Here is a 17,292-nt window from a genome sequence, read left to right as displayed (position 1 = left end):
AACGCTTTGAAATGCTGACCCTTTAAAAGAAAACAAAAAGAGCAGACAGACAAATAGAGAAGAAGAAGATCATGCTTAAGCGTGCTATACTTCCTTTCAGGGGTAAATGAGCTGCCAGCTGAAGAAGGCGAGCGGCTGCCACATGCCTCCAACCAATTGTTTGCACACAGCATAGTCTGAAAAGCCAGCAATAATGGTTATAGGTGCGTTGGTCTGTGGGTTGTGTTAGAAAGAGCTCATTTGGTATCATCAATGCTCTGGTCATGTCTGCTGGCCAGTCAAGCACTTGATTGGGGTATTATCTTTAAGCACACTATATAGAGGGAGCATAAGTTCAGCAGCTTGTGGAATGAAGTGGTGATAGAAATGAACCGTACCTAAAAACCCCTGCTGTTTTTTTTCAGTTCTGCGGCACAGTGGGAAATCTATCATAGCGATTGTTTTTGATGGGAGGGATTTTGCACCTTCTGTGGATATGCGATGGCTGACAACCCAAATTGGCATTTAACAGTGTTAATAATCAGCCCATATTGGTTTAAGCACTTGAAAAGTGTGTGGAGATAGGATATGGGTTCGGAGTTAGATGTACTGACAACAAGTATATCATCCAGGTAAACAAAAAAAAAAGAGCTTTTAATACAGAGTCCATTATCCATTGGAAAGTCAGTGTTGCATTTTCCAGCCCAAATGGCATGCACAGAAATTCAAAGAGGCCAAATGGGGTTTTTACAGTTGCTTTAGAAATATCCTTTGAACACACAGGCACCTGATGGTAGTCCCTAACTAAACTGACTTTGGAAAAAATTAACTTTCCAGATAAATGTGCTGCGAAGTCTTGGATAGAACCATAGAACATTACAGCACAGAAACAGGCCTTTTGGCCCTTCTTGGCTGTGCCGAACCATTTTTCTGCCTAGTCCCACTGACCTGCACCTAGACCATATCCCTCTATACCCCTCTCATCCATGTACCTGTCCAAGTTTTTCTTAAGTGTTAAAAGTGAGCCCACATTTACCACTTCAGCTGGCAGCTCATTCCACATTCCCACTACTCTCTGTGTGAAGAACCTCCCCCTAATGTTCCCTTTAAACTTTTCCCTTTTCACCCTTAACCCATGCCCTCTGGTTTTTTTCTCCCCTAGCCTCAGTGGAAAAAGCCTGTTTGCATTCACTCTATCTATACACATCATAATCTTAAACACCTCTATCAAATCTCCCCTCATTCTTCTACGCTCCAGGGAATAAAGTTTCTCAAGTCCCGGCAACACTCATTCAACCTTGTTAATATCCTTCCTGTAATTTGGTGACCAAAACTGCACACAATACTCCAAATACAGCCTCACCAATGCCTTATACAACCTCACCATAACATTCCAACTCTTATACTCAATACTTGGATTTATAAAGGCCAAAAGCTCTCTTTACTACCCTATCTACCTGTGATGCCACTTTTAGGGAATTATGAATCTGTATTCCCAGATCCCTCTGTTCTACTGCACTCCTCAGTGTCCTACCATTTACCTTGTATGTTCTACCTTGGTTTGTCCCTCCAAAGTGCAATACCTCACACTTGTTTGCATTAAACTCCATCTGCCATTTTTCAGCCCATTTTTCCAGCTGGTCCAAATCCCTCTGCAAGCTTTGAAAACCTTTGTCACTGTCCACTACACCTTCAATCTTTGTATCATCAGCAAATTTGCTGATCCAATTTACCACATTATCATCCAGATCATTGATATAGATGCCAAATAACAATGGACCCAGCACTGATCCCTGGGGCACAACACTAGTCACAGGCCTCCACTCAGAGAAGCAATCCTCCATTACCATTCTCTGGCTTCGCCCATTGAGCTGATATCTAATCCAATTTACTACCTCACCATGTATACCTAGCGACTGAATCTTCCTAACTAACCTCCCATGTGGGACCTTGTCAAAGGCCTTACTGAAGCCCATCCACTGCCTTCCCTTCATCCACTTTCCTGGTAACCTCCTCGAAAAACTAATAGATTGGTTAATCATGACCTACCACGCACGAAGCCATGTTGACTCTCCCTAATAAGTCCCTGTCTATCCAAATACTTGGAGATCCTATCTCTTAGTACTCCTTTCAACAATTTACCTACTACTGACATCAAACTTACCAGTCTATAATTTCCTGGATTACTTTTAGAGCCTTTTTTAAACAACGGAACAACATGAGCTATCCTCCAATCCTCTGGCACCCCACCCACGTGTACCGACATTTTAAATATATCTGCCAAGGTCCCTGCAATTTCAACACTAGTCTCCTTCAAGGTCCGAGGGAATACTCTGTCAGGTCCCAGGGATTTATCTAGTCAGATTTGCCTCAAGACAGCAAGCACCTCCTCCTCTTTAATCTGTATAGGTTCCATGACCTCACTACTCCATTGCCTTATTTTCATAGATGCAAAAAACTTATTTAAGATCTCCCCCATTTTTTTTTGGTTCCATACATAGCTGACCACTCTGATCTTCAAGAGGACCAATTTTATCCCTTACTATCCTTTTGCTCTTAATATACCTACAGAAGCTCTTAGGATTATCCTTCACCTTGACTGCCAAAGCAACCTCATGTCTTCTTTTAGCCCTCCTGATTTGTCTCAAGTATTTTCTTGCACTTTTTATACTCCTCAAGCACCGTATTTGCTCCTTGTTGCCTATACCTGTCATACATCTCTCTTTTCTTCTTTATCAGATTTCCAATATCCCTCGAAAACAAAGTTTCCTTATTCTCACTCACTTTGCCTTTAATCCTGACAGGAACATAGAAACTCCGCACTCTCAAACTTTTTCTTTTTAAGGCCTCCCACTTACCAATCACATCCTTGCCAGAGAGCAACCTGTCCCAATTCACACTTTTTAGATTCTTTCTCATTTCTTCAAATTTGGCTTTTTTCCAGTTTAGTATCTCAACCTGGGATAAGGTAAGGATCAGGGTGGTGGCCCTGTTAAGGCGTTGGTAATCTCCACATGGGCAGCAACCACTATTGGACATAGGCACCATATGGAGGACTATGCCAAGTCTTGTTGGCAAGTTCACCCTTCACGTTGCCAGCTTGACTGGGTCCAGTCTATGTGCACAGACATGGTCTGGCAGGCCAGTTGCGGGAAAGTGGCACTCAACCCTATGTTTTGTGACTGTTGTGGAGAATGAGGGCTGTAAGATTTGGAAGTTCGCACAGCAGTTGAATAAACTTGCATGCGGTGCTGCATGCACTTGACAGAATTGTGGGGAAACAGGATAACTGCCCAAAGTCCTTGACATCCAAAAGCCAGGAGTTCTTAAGATCAACTAACAGTCCTTGGGCACACAGGAATTCTGCATTGAGCAGAAGTTTAGCCCCTTTAGCTAGGATGAAGTTCCATGTGTAGCATTGTCCACTGAAGCAGTGTCACCCGTCGTGTTCCATAAATCTGGATCTTGCCTTCAGCAAGGTTTCATCGCTCATTGCCTTCTCATCAATAGGCGATGCCAGCAGCACACTCACCTAAGCACCCATGTCACACAGGAAACACTATATTGAAAGGTTGTCCATAATGAACAGTAGATGACCCTGGCATTCACAGGGGTGCTCAGAGACTTCCGATGTCCTGATGCACTGGCCGGGAATTTTCCTCTACGTGCCTATCTTCTCTAGATATACCCGGACATGCCAGGATATACCTGGACCCATTGCAATTTGCCTATCGTCACAATAGGTCAATGGCAGACGCAACCTCCACGGCTTTAGACCACCTAGACAACACAAAAACCTAAGTCAGGATGCTGTTCATCGACTATAACTCAGCATTTAATACCATCATTCCCACAATCCTGATTGAGAAGTTGCAGAACCTGGGCCTCTGTACTTCCCTCTGCAATTGGATCCTCGGCTTCCTCACCGAAAGACCACAATCTGTGTGGATTGGTGATAACATATTATCTTCTTCGCTGACGATCAACACTGGCGTACCTCAGGAGTGTGTGCTTAGCCCACTGCTCTACTCTCTGTATACACAAGACTCTGTGGCTAGGCATAGCTCAATTACCATCTGCAAATTTGCTGACGATACAGCTACTGTTGGTAGAATCTCAAGTGGTGACGAGAGGGCATACAGGAGTGAAATACGACAACTAGTGGAATGGTGCCGCAGCAACAACCTGGCACTCAATGTCAGTAAGACGGAAGAGCTGATTGTGGACTTCAGGAAGGGTAAGACAAAGGAACACATACCAATCCTCATAGAGGGATCAGAAGTGGACAGAGTGAGCAGCTTCAAGTTCCTGGGTGTCAAGATTTCTGAGGATCTAACCTGGTCCCAACACAATGATGTAGTCATAAAGAAGGCAAGACAGTGGCTTACTTTATTAGGAAGAGATTTGGCATGTCAACAAATAAACTCAAAAACTTTTATAGTTGTACTGTGGAGAGCATTCTGACAGGCTGCATCACTGTCTGGTATGGAGGGGCTACTGCACAGGACTGAAAGAAGCTGCATAAGGTTGTAAATCTAGTCAGCTCCATCTTGGGCACTAGCCTACAAAGTACCCAGGATATCTTCAGGGAGCGGTGTCTCAGAAAGGCAGTGTCCATTATTAAAGACCTCGAGCACCCAGGGCATGCCCTTTTCTCACTATTATCATCAGGTAGGAGATACAGAAGCTTGAAGGCACACACTCAGCGATTCAGGAACAGCTTCTTCCCCTCTGCCATCCAGTTCCCGATTGGACTTTGAACACGTGAACACTACCTCACTTATTAAAATCTACAGTATTTCTGTTTTTGCACAATTTTTAATAATCTATTAAATATACATAATTGATTTACTTGTTTATTTATTATGTTTTATTTTATTTATTATTATTATTATTATTTTTCTCTCTCTGCCAGATTATGTATTGCATTGAACTGCTGCTGCTAAGTTAACAAATTTCACGTCACATGCTGGTGATAATAAACCTGATTCTGTTGAAGCTGCGGAGAGGACTGTTGAAGATTCGGAGAGGACTTTCTAGTATCCATACGAAAGTGAGCATGATAAAAACACAGACTCAATGTAGTCTGTTTTAGAGCATTAGTTAGTATTCTGATTTGCGTGCATATGTTGGAGGCCTTGCTGAGACTTACTGAGGCAGGAAATGAGGAATTATGCATCTCTGCCTGGCTGAGTGTAGACTATCAGCCATTTTAGCAAGCTCCCTATTGTCCTTCATGGGTGCATTAGCGAGGGCTATGCTAACTGGATCAGGTATTTGCTGCATGAAGAATTCTTCAGAAACAGAATGAGGACGGTGATTTCCCAGGAGAGACAATATGCAGTCCATTAGCTCCAAAGGCTTAGTACTATCACCGAGGCCAAGCAAGCAGTGCATCTTTTTGGCACATTCAGACTCTGATAGTCTAAAAGTATATAAAAGAGCTTTCAGCGACCAATATTTATTATATGCAGGCGGGTGTTCTAGTAGACTCACCACTTCATAGCTGTGGAATTACTGAGCAACACTACCACCATTAAAAAATTTGCTGTTGTTGTTGGTGATTTCTTGCAGTACAAATTTGGCCTCGCCTTGTACAAACCAAGCAATAGCATTTTGCTCCCAAAACTCTGGCAAAGGAAACTGCTGAGTTCATCCAGCTTTTTTGTACGTCTCAAAGGAACTGCGTTGGCTGACATGTTCAATAACTTTGGGATCAACCTAGAGTGTTGTGGTTACCAGTACAGGTTTTTGCAAATAAAACTGCTTGAGGCGTTTTATGTTTAAGAAAAGGACTGTAACACATTTACAGAACTCTGAAACCTGAACACAAAGTGCGCTAAAACCTTTTACGTAATTATGTCATCACTTCAGACCAGCCTCTTAAAGTGAAACATCAACTCAATGTCATTGGTTGTGAATTATGTACATTTCTACCTATGATGTTACCCTACATTATAACCTTTATGGTATTAATGTCATGGATTATTCAAAACAATAAGAAATTAGGAACTGTCAGACTAATAACTTCTAAAGGGCTTCACTGCTTTAGATAGGCTGATTATTTACAAATTGTGTTCCTGCTTTCAGTGTTAACACAGATGATCTCTGACATGCTGATCCTTTAGAATGGGGGTTCTAAAATAAGTCAGAGAGTAATCCCTGTGAATACAGCACATACATTTTTCTACTATGAATTGATGGGTTCATAGTACTGTACCTGGTCTTTCTCCAGTGACAGAATCTGGTAACCTGCTGATCGACTACAGATCACTTTCCCATTGCTGTCAAATGACGCCAGTCTTAATCTGTAAAAAATGTGATTTATATAAAATAAGACCAAGGTAACATCAGTTCCAAAAGTACTTTCTTTTGAATCTACTTCAGATGAAGTCATAAAAAGGGCTATTTAGTCTAATCCCAGCTCTCTGTTTATGGGCACAGATTACCACACCAGTTCTCATTAGGGTAATTTTTTAAAACAGTGACGAAGGGCAACACTCCATACTTTTTGTTTTGTTTAGCGATACAGCATGGAGTAGGCCCTTTCTGCCCTTCAAACACATCGCCCCAGTAACCTCCGACAAACCCAATTAACCCTATCCTAATCACGAAACAATTTATAATGACCAAATGTACCTGGTATGTCTTTGGATGAAACCAGAAAACCTGTAGAAAACACACACATTTCACAGGGAGGATGTACAGAAACTGAACTTAGGAACTTCCCAAGCTTTAATAGCATCACGTTAACCACCAAGCTACTGTGGCACCCTGCTGAGGGCTCCAAATTGCAACTACTCTTTGAATGAAATCTTATTTCCTTAAGTTCCCTTAAATTATGTCCTCTAGATAGTGGCTTTCCAGTAAGGGAAGTAGGCTGTCCCAATTCACTTTGTCCAGATCTCAGATAATTTCATTATACAACTCAGATTCTTTTGTTTCAATGAAAACAAGCATATTCAATCTTTCTTAACTGAAATTTCATAGCTCTGACACCATCTTCATGAACTATCTCTTGGTTTTCAAGAGATAATGAGGTCCTGGTTAAGAAAAAAAATGGAGGTATAGGCAGGTAGGAACAAATGAGGTGCATATGGAGTATAAGAAATGCAAGGGAACACTCAAGAAAGAAATCAGGAGGGCTAAAAGAAAGCATGAAGTTGTCCTGGCAGACAAGGGCGAAGAAGAATCCTAAGGATATCAAAAGGATAGCAAGGAATAAAATTGGTCCTCTGGAAGATCAGAATGGTAATCTGTGCATGGAGCCAAGAAATTTGGGAGATCTTAAATGGATTTTTTACATCTGTATTTACTCCGGAGATGGACACAGTCTATAGAAGTGAGGTAAAGTAGCATTGACTTCATGGACCCTGTACAGATTACAGAGGAGGAGCTGTTTGCTGTATTGAGACAAATTAGGGTGGATAAATCCCCAGGGCCAGACATGGTGTTCCTTTAAACTTTGTAGGAGGCAATGTAGAAACTGCACAGGCCCGAGCAGAGATATTTAAATAAGCCTTAGTGACAGGTGAGGTAATTGGAGAACTGGAGGATAGCTAATGTTGTTCTGATGGTTAAGAAAAGCTCTAAAGATAAACCTGAAAATTATCGGCCAATAAGCCTGACATCAATAGTGGAAAAGTTATTGGAAGGTATTCTAAGGGACCCGACATAGTAGTATTATGGATTATGGATAGTCAGCATTGCTTCGTGCCTGGTAGATCGTGTCTAACCAACCTTTTAGAGTTTTTCGAGGAAGTTACCAGGAAGTTACAAGGCAGTTGATGTTGTGTACATGGACCTTAGCAAGGCTCTTGTCAAGGTTCCGTATGGGAGGTTGGTCGCTCACCATTCAAAATAGGGTAGTAGTTAGTTGCCTCTCTGACTGGAGGCCTGTGACTAGTGGAGTGCTGCAGGGATCACTGTTGGGTCCTTTGTTGTTCAATGATCTGGATTGATAATGTGATTAACTGGATTAGCAAATTTGTGGATGAGATCAACAACATAGTGAACAGTGAGGAAGACTATCAGTGTTTTCAGTGGCACCTAGACCAGCTGCAAAAATGGACTGAAAAATGACAGATGCAATTTAATGCAGACAAGTGCAAGTGTTGCACTTCGGTAGGACCAGTCAGGGTAGGTCTTACAAAGTAAATGGTAGGGCACTGAGGAGTGTATTAGAACAAAGGATCAGAAAATACAGGTCCATAATTCATTGAAAGTGGCGTCACAGGTAGTTAGGGTTGTGAAGAAAGCTTCTGGCACTTTGACCTTCATAAATCATAGTACTGAGCACAGAAGCGCAATGAAGCATTGATCTTGTGGATAGCCAGAGGTTTTTTCCTAGGGCTGAAATGGTTAACATGAGGGGGTATAGTTTTAAGGTGCTTGGAAGTAGGTCCAGAGGGGATGTCAGGGGTAAGGTTTTCCACACAGAGAGTGGTGGGTTTGTGGAATGCACTGCCGTCGATGGTGGTGGAGATGGATTCCATAGGATCTTTTAAGAGACTCTTAGATAGGCACATGGAGCTTAGAAAAATAGAGGGCTATGCAGTAGGGAAATTGTGGTCAGTTTCGAGAGTAGGTTACATGGTCGGCACAACATTGTGGGCCGAAGGGCCTGCAATGTGTTGTTAATTTTTATGTTCTATATTCTGTGAGATGGGATGTAAATTGAAGTTGTATAAGACATTGGTGAGGCCTAATGGAGTACTGTGTGCAGATCTGGTCACCGACCTACAAGAAAGGTTTAAATAAGATTTAAAGAGTACAAAGAAAAATTACAAGGATGTTGCTGGGACTGGAGCACCTGAGTTATAGGGAAAGGTTGAATAGGTTAAGACTTTATTCTCTGGGGCTCAGAATGAGGGAGATTTGATAAGAGGTATACAAAATTATGAGGAGTATAGATACAGTAAATTCAAGCAGGCTTTTTCTATTGAGGTTGGGTGGGACTGCAATTAAAGTCATGGGTTAAGGGGGAAAGGTGAAAAGTTTAAGGGCAAAATGAGAGGAAAATTCTTCACTCAGAGGGTTGTGAGAGTGTGGAATGAGGTGCTATTGCAAGTGGTGCAAGCAAGCTGGATTTCAAGGTTAAAGGGAAGTTTGGACAGGTATACGGATGTTATGGGTACGGTGTGCTATAGTTCTAGTACAGGTTGATGGTAGTAGGCACGGACTAGGTGGGCAAAAGGGCCTGTTTCTGTTCTGTACTTTTCTATGACTCTATAACTCCTCTCTTTCCTTCATAATAAACAAGCAAGTTTACTTTATAGCACTTTTCAAACACATGGCAGTTCAAAGTGCTTTAAATACAACAAGATATAAAAACCAAACATCAAATTTCAGACATTTATGAGAATAAAATCACAAAAAATAGATATGATAAATAGAAGTTACAGTGCAGAAGATTCTAATTAAAATCTACAGTGAAAACAAAAGTTTTAAGCTTCAATTTAAAAGAACTTAAAGTTGGGGCAGACTTCAGATTTACTGGAAGGTTATTCCAGATAATGTGGAGCAGCATTAAAAGCTGCTTCACCATGTTTAGTTTTGACCCTAGGGACGGTAAGCAGACCCACCCCAGACAACCTGAGAGCTCGGGAAGGTTCATAATGCAGCAAGAAATCATAGAAAAATAGAAAACCTACAGCACAATACAGGTCCTTTGGCCCACAAACTTGTACCGAATATGTACCTACCTTAGAAATTACTAGGCTTACCCATAGCCCTCTATTTTCCTAAGCTCCATGTACCTATCCAAAAGTCTCTTAAAAGACCCTATTGTATCTGCCTCCACCACCGCATCGTATCTGCCTCCTGGCAGCCCATTCCACGCACTCACCACTCTCTGCGTAAAAACTTACCCCTGACATCTCCTCTGTACCTACTCCCCAGCACCTTAAACCTGTGTCCTCGTGTGGCAATCGGAGATGTATTTTGGCCCTAGACCATTCAGTCCTTTATACTCCAGTGGTAATATTTTAAAGTCAATCCTCTGATGGACAGGAAGCCAGTGTAGCGATCTGAGAACTGGAGAGACAAGTTCTACTTTCTTGGTTTTAGTGATGACTCTAGCAGCAGGATTCTGAATGAGCTACAACTGTCTGAAGGACTTTTTTTTTAACAGAGACATGTGAAAACACCACTACTGTAGACAAGACTACTAAAAATAAATCCATGGACAAGTTTTTCTAGATCTTGCTGAGACATAAGCCCTTTAACTCTCGCTATATTGTTAAGATGGTAGTAGGCTTACTTTGTAAAAAGGTTGAAATTCTTTTTGTTCAGACTAGAGAATATGTCAGGCAGGATGTTGGAATGCTCCTCGTGCAGGATATGGGAAGTCAGGGAGACCTCCGGTGTCCCTGACAATGATACCTGCAGGAAGTGCATCAGGAGTAGGAGCTGGATGACCTCCGGATCATTCGGGAGAATGAGCAGTTTATAGTTAGTAGCTTCTGGGAGGTAGTTACACCTAAGGAACAGGGCACAGGTAATTGGGTTACCATCAGGCGAAGGAAGGGGAAAGGGCAGGTAGTGCAGGGTTCCCCTGTGGCCATTCCCCTCCAAAACAGGTATACCGATTTTGATACTGTTGGGGGGGGATGGCTTACTTGGGACAAGCTGCGGCAGCCAAATCTCTGGCACTGAGTCTGGTTCTGCAGTGTAGAAGGGAGGGAGGAAGAAGAGGAGAGCGGTAGTGATAGGGGTCTCTTTAGTCAGAGGTACAGACAGGAGATTCTGTGGCCGTGACAGAGACTCCCGGATGGTTTGTTGCCTCCCGGGTGTCAAGGTCAGGCATATCTCTGATTGCGTGCACAGTATTCTGAAGTGGGAGGGAGATCAGCCGGATGTCGTGGTACACATCGGTACCAATGACATAGGTAGAAAGAGTCAGGAGGTCCTGAAGAGTGAGTACAGAGAGCTTGGTAGGAAGTTGAAAAACAGGACCTCGAGGGTAGTAATCTCCAGATTGCTGCGTGTGCCACGTGCCAGTGAGGGTAAGAGTAGGATGCTCTGGCAGATGAACAAGTGGCTGAGAAACTGATGTAGGGGGCAGGGTTTCAGATTTCTAGATCATTGGGACCTCTTCTGGGGCAGGTGGGACGTGTACAAGAGAGACGGGTTGCAGCTGAACTACAGGGGGACCAATATACTTGCAGGGAGGTTTGCTAGTGTTATTGGGGAATGTTTAAACTAGATATGCAGGGAGATGGGAACCAGAGTGCCAGAGTGAATAGTGGAACGGGGGTAAAAATAAATGATGTTAGTAATTCATGCAAAGTCACAAATAGTAAGGTTGTGTGTGGTGGTAATAATCTTCTGAGGTGTGTATATTTCAATGCGAGGAGTATTGTGGGAAAGGCAGACGAGCTGAAGGCCTGGATTGACACATGGAATTATGACATCATTACTGAAACTTGGCTACAGGAGGGGCAGGACTGGCAGCTCAATGTTCCAGGGTCATGATGTTTCATACGTGATAGAGGCAGAGGGATGAAGGGTTGGGGAGGTGTGGCTTTGCTAGTCAGGGAAAATATTACAGCAGTGCATTGGCAGGACAGATTAGAGGGCTTGTCTACCGAGGCCATATGGGTGGAGCTGAGAAACAGGAAAGGTATGACCACATTAATAGGGTTGTATTATAGACCACCCAATAGTCAGCGAGAATTGGAGAAGCAAATCTGCAGAGAGATAACAGACAACTGCAGGAGACAGAAAGTTGTGATTGTAGGGGATTTTAATTTTCCACACATTGACTGGGACTCCCATACTGTTAAAGGTCTAGATGGGTTAGAGTTTGTGAAATGTGTTCAGGAAAGTTTTCTAAATCAATATATAGAGGTACCAACTAGGGAGGATGCAATATTAGATCTCCTATTAGGAAATGAATTAGGGCAGGTGACGGAAGTGTGTGTAGGAGAACACTTTGGTTCCAGTGATCATAATGTCATTAGTTTCAACTTGATCATGGATAAAGACAGATCTGGTCCTCAGGTTGAAGTTCTAAACTGGAAAAAGGCCAAATTTGAAGAAATGAGAAAAGATCTAAAAAGTGTAGATTGGGACAGGTTGTTCTCTGGCAAGAATGTGATTGGTAAGTGGGAGGCCTTCAAAGGAGAAATTTTGAGAGTGTAGAGTTTGTATGTTCCTGTCAGAGTTAAAGGCAAAATGAATAAGAATAAGGAACCTTGGTTCTCGAGGGATATTGGAACTCTGATGAAGATGATTGGAACATGTATAGGCAAAAGGGAGGAAATAAGATGCTTGAGGAGTATAAAAAGTAAAAAGAACTTAAGAAAGAAATCAGGAAAGCTAAAGGAAGACATGAGGATGCTTTGGCAGTAAGGGTGAAGGATAATCCTAAGAGCTTCTACAGGTATGTTAAGAGCAGAGGGATTGTAAGGGATAAAATTGGTCCTCTTGAAGATCAGAGTGGTCAGCTATGTATGGAGCCAAAAGAAATGGGAGAGATATTAAATGGGTTTTTTGCATCTGTATTTACTAAGGAAACTGGAATGGAGTCTATGGAAACAAGGCAAACAAATAGGGAGGTCATGGAACTTATACAGATTAAAGAGGAGGAGGTGCTTGCTGTCTTGAGGCAAATCAGAGTAGATAAATCCCTAGGACATGACAGGGTATTCCCTCGGACCTTGAAGGAGATTAGTGTTGAAACTGCAGAGGCCCTGGCAGAAATATTTAAAACGTCGATATCAATGGGACAAGTGCCAGAGGATTGGAGGATAGTTCATGTAGTTCCGTTGTTTAAAAAAGGCTCAAAAAGTAAGCCGGGAAATTATAGGCCGGTAAGTTTGACATTGGTAGTAGGTAAACTATTGGAAGGAATACTAAGATATAGGATCTAAAAGTATTTGGATAGACAGGGCCTTACTAGAAAAAGTCAGCATGGCTTTGTGTGTGGTAGGTCATGTTTAACCAATCTGTTAGAGTATTTTGAGGAAGTTACCAGGAAAGTGGATGAAGGGAAGGCAGTGGATGTTGTATACATGGACTTTAGTAAGGCCTTTGACAAGGTCCCACATGGGACGTTAGTTAGGAAGATTCAGTCGCTAAGGTATACATGGAGAGGTAGTAAATTGGATTAAACATTGGCTCAATGGAAGAAGCCAGAGAGTGGTAGTGGAGGATTGCTACTCTGAGTGGAGGCCTGTGACTAGTGGTGTGCCACAGGGATCAGTGCTGGGTCCATTGTTATTTGTCATCTATATCAATGATCTGGTTGATAATGTGGCAAATTGGATCAGCAAATTTGCTGATGATACAAAGATTGGAGGTGTAGTAGACAGTGAGGAAGGTTTTCAAAGCCTGCAGAAGGATTTGGACCAGTTGGAGAAATGGGCTGAAAAATGGCGGATGGAGTTTAATGCGGACAGGTGTGAGATATTGCACTTTGAAGGTCAAACCAAGGTAGAACATACAAGGTAAATCGTAGGATACTGAGGAGTGCAGTAGAACAGAGGTATCTGGGAGTACAGATACATAATTCCCTAAAAGTGGCATCACAGGTGGATAGGGTCGTAAAGAAGGTTTTTGGTAAATCAAAGTATTGAATATAAGAGTTGGAATGTAATGGTGAGGTTGTATAAGACATTGGTGAGACCGAATTTGGAGTGTTGTGTGCAGTTTTGGTCACTTAATTACAGGAAAGATATTAATAAGGCTGAAAGAGTGCAGAGAAGGTTTACAAGGATGTTACCGGGACTTGAGAAACTGAGTTACAGAGGAAGGTTGAATAGGTTAGGACTTTATTCCCTGGAGCGTAGGAGAATGAGGGGTGATTTGATAGAGGTGTATAAAATTATGATGGGTATAGATAGAGTGAATGCAAGCAGGCTTTTTCCACTGAGGCTAGGGGAGAAAAAAACCCAGAGGTTATGGGTTAAGGGTGAAGGGGGAAAAGTTTAAAGGGAACATTAGGGGGTACTTCTTCATACAGAGAGTGGTGGGAGTGTGGAATGAGCTGCCAGATGAAGTGGTGAATGCGGGCTCACTTTTGACATTTAAGAAAAACTTGGACAGGTATATGGATGAGAGGGGTTTGGAGGGATATGGGCCAGGTGCAGGTCAGTGGGACTAGGCAGAAAATGGTTCGGCACAGCCAAGAAGGGCCAAAAGGCCTGTTTCTGTGCTGTAATGTTCTATGGTTCTATGGTATGCCTTTTATTGCAATTTTATTAATATTACATTGTCAAATGCTCAAACTATTTGTGTCTGAATGCAGTTGGAACATAATTACCTACCCAGTAATAGATTACAGATGAATATGCTACATATGCTTCGGAACATAATAAATTTCAGATGGAAAACATTCAAAACTTTTTTCTCATTCCTCAACTCAATGTAATGGCCTCTCTGTAATGTTTCACTGCTAAGACTAATGTAATGGCTTCTCTGTACTGTTCCACTGCTAAGGTAATGGTTACCTTAGCAGGTAACCATTACCTGGGGAATGCGAATACCCCAAGTACCGGGGGATACGAATGGACAATAAACTGGACTGGTCAAAGAACACTGAGGCTGTCTACAAGAAGAGTCAGAGCCATCTCTATTTCCTGAGGAGACCAAGGTCCTTTAACATCTGCCAGACGATGCTGAGGATGTTCTACGAGGCTGTGGTGGCTAGTGCTATCATGCTTTCTGTTGTGTGCTGGGGCAGCAGGCTGAGGGTAGCAGACACCAACAGAATCAACAAACTTATTTGTAAGGCCAGTGATGTTGTGGGGGTGGAACTGGACTCTCTGACGGTGGTGTCTGAAAAGTGGATGCTGTCCAAGTTGTATGCCATCTTGGACAATGACTCCCATCCACTCCATAACATAGAAACATAGAAACATAGAAAATAGGTGCAGGAGTAGGCCATTCGGCCCTTCGAGCCTGCATCGCCATTCAGTATGATCATGGCTATTCATCCAACTCAGAACCCTGTGCCTGCTTTCTCTCCATACCCCCTGATCCCTTTAGCCACAAGGGCCATATCTAACTTCCTCTTTAATATAGCCAATGAACCAGCCTCAACTGTTTCCTGTGGCAGAGAATTCCACAGATTCACCACTCTCTGTGTGAAGAAGGTTTTCCTCATCTCGGTCCTAAAAGGCTTCCCCTTTATCCTTAAACTTATCCCCTCGTTCTGGACTTCCCCAACATTGGAAAAAATCTTCCTGCATCTAGCCTGTCCAATCCCTTTAGAATTCTATACGTTTCAATAAGATCCCCCCTCAATCTTCTAAATTCCAGTGAGTATAAGCCTAGACGATCCAATCTTTCTTCATATGAAAGTCCTGCCATCCCAGGAATCAATCTGGTGAACCTTCTCTGTACTCCCTCTATGGCAAGAATGTCTTTCCTCAGATTAGGGGACCAAAACTGCACACAATATTCTAGGTGCGGTCTCACCAAGGCATTGTACAACTGCAGTAGAACCTCCCTGCTCCTGTACTCAAATCCTTTTGCTATGAATGCCAACATACCATTTGCCTTTTTCACCGCCTGCTGTACCTGCATGCCCACCTTCAATGACTGGTGTACAGTGACACCCAGGTCTCGTTGCATCTCCCCCTTTCCTAATTGGCCACCGTTCAGATAATAATCTGTTTTCCTGTTCTTGCAACCAAAGTGGATAACCTCACATTTATCCACATTAAATTGCATCTGCCATGAATTTGCCCACTCACCTAACCTATCCAAGTCACCCTGCATCCTCTTAGCATCCTCCTCACAGCTAACACCGCCGCCCAGCTTCGTGTCATCCACAATCTTGGAGATGCTGCACTTAATTCCCTTGTCTAAATCATATATTGTAAACAACTGGGGTCCCAGCACTGAGCCTTGCGGTACCCCACTAGTCACTGCCTGCCTTTCTGAAAAGGTCCTGTTTACTCCCACTCTTTGCTTCCTGTCTGCCAATCAATTCTCTACCCACATCAATACCATACCCCCAATACTGTGTGCTTTAAGTTTGCACACTAATCTCCTGTGTGGGACCTTGTCAAAAGCGTTTTGAAAATCTAAATATACCACATCCACTGGCTCTCCCCTATCCACTCTACTAGTTACATCTTCAAAAAATTCTATAAGATTCGTCAGACATGATTTTCCTTTCACAAATCCATGCTGACTGTCCGATGATTTCACCTCTTTCCAAATGTGCTGTTATCACATCTTTGATAACCGACTCTAGCATTTTCCCCACCATTGATGTCAGACTAACCGGTCTATAATTCCCCGGTTTCTCTCTCCCTTCTTTTTTAAAAAGTGGGGTTACATTAGCCACCTTCCAATCCTCAGGAACTAATCCAGAATCTAAGGAGTTTTGAAAAATTATCACTAATGCATCCACTATTTCTTGGGCTACTTCCTTAAGCACTCCGGGATGCAGACCATCTGGCCCTGGGGATTTATCTGCATTTAATCCTTTCAATTTACCTAACACCACTTCCCTACTAACATGTATTTCCCTCAGTTCCTCCATATCACTAGACCCTTGGTCCCTTACTATTTCCGGAAAATTATTTATGTCCTCCTTAGTGAAGACAGAACCAAAGTAGTTATTCAATTGGTCTGCCATGTCTTTGTTCCTTATGATCAATTCACCTGTTTCTGACTGTAAAGGACCTACATTTGTCTTGACTAATCTTTTTCTTTTCACGTATCTATAAAAGCTTTTAGTCAGTTTTTATGTTCCCTGCCAGCTTTCTCTGATAATCTTTTTTCCCTTTCCTAATTAAACCCTTTGTCCTCCTCTGCTGGTCTCTGAATTTCTCCCAGTCCTCAGGTGTGCCGCTTTTTTTTGCTAATTTATATGTTTCTTCTTTGGACTTGATACTATCCCTAATTTCCCTTGTCAGCCACGGGTGCACTACCTTCCCTGGTTTATTCTTTTTTTAAACTGGGATGAACAATTGTTGTAGTTCATCCATGCGATCTTTAAATGCTTGCCATTGTATATCCACCGTCAACCCTTTAAGTATCATTTGCCAGTCTATCTTAGCTAATTCATGTCTCATACCTTCAAAGTTACCCTTCTTTAAGTTCAGAACCTTTGTTTCTGAATTAACTATGTCACTCCATCTTAATGAAGAATTCCACCATATTATGGTCACTCTTACCCAAGGGGCCTCGCACGACAAGATTGCTAACTAACCCTTCCTCATTGCTCAATACCCAATCTAGAATGGCCTGCTCTCTAGTTGGTTCCTCGACATGTTGGTTCAGGAAACCATCCCGCATACATTCCAAGAAATCCTCTTCCTCAGCACCCTTACCAATTTGGTTCACCCAATCGAT

At 42.5% G+C, this 17,292-nt stretch overlaps 1 protein-coding gene across 1 annotated transcript in view; it reads right to left on the bottom strand.

The window, feature by feature from the left end:
• Positions 1 to 17,292, bottom strand: part of gmcl1 (germ cell-less, spermatogenesis associated) — a 260,756-nt gene that overhangs the window by 17,182 nt on the left and 226,282 nt on the right. The window contains exon 13 of the mRNA XM_073062046.1: positions 6,200 to 6,287. Coding sequence (XP_072918147.1) covers positions 6,200 to 6,287 — 88 coding nt within the window. The remainder of the gene's footprint in view (positions 1 to 6,199; positions 6,288 to 17,292) is intronic.

Source organism: Hemitrygon akajei, chromosome 1, assembly GCF_048418815.1.
Source record: "Hemitrygon akajei chromosome 1, sHemAka1.3, whole genome shotgun sequence".
Classification (NCBI taxonomy): domain Eukaryota; kingdom Metazoa; phylum Chordata; class Chondrichthyes; order Myliobatiformes; family Dasyatidae; genus Hemitrygon; species Hemitrygon akajei.
This window is presented reverse-complemented; position numbering and strand designations above follow the sequence as displayed.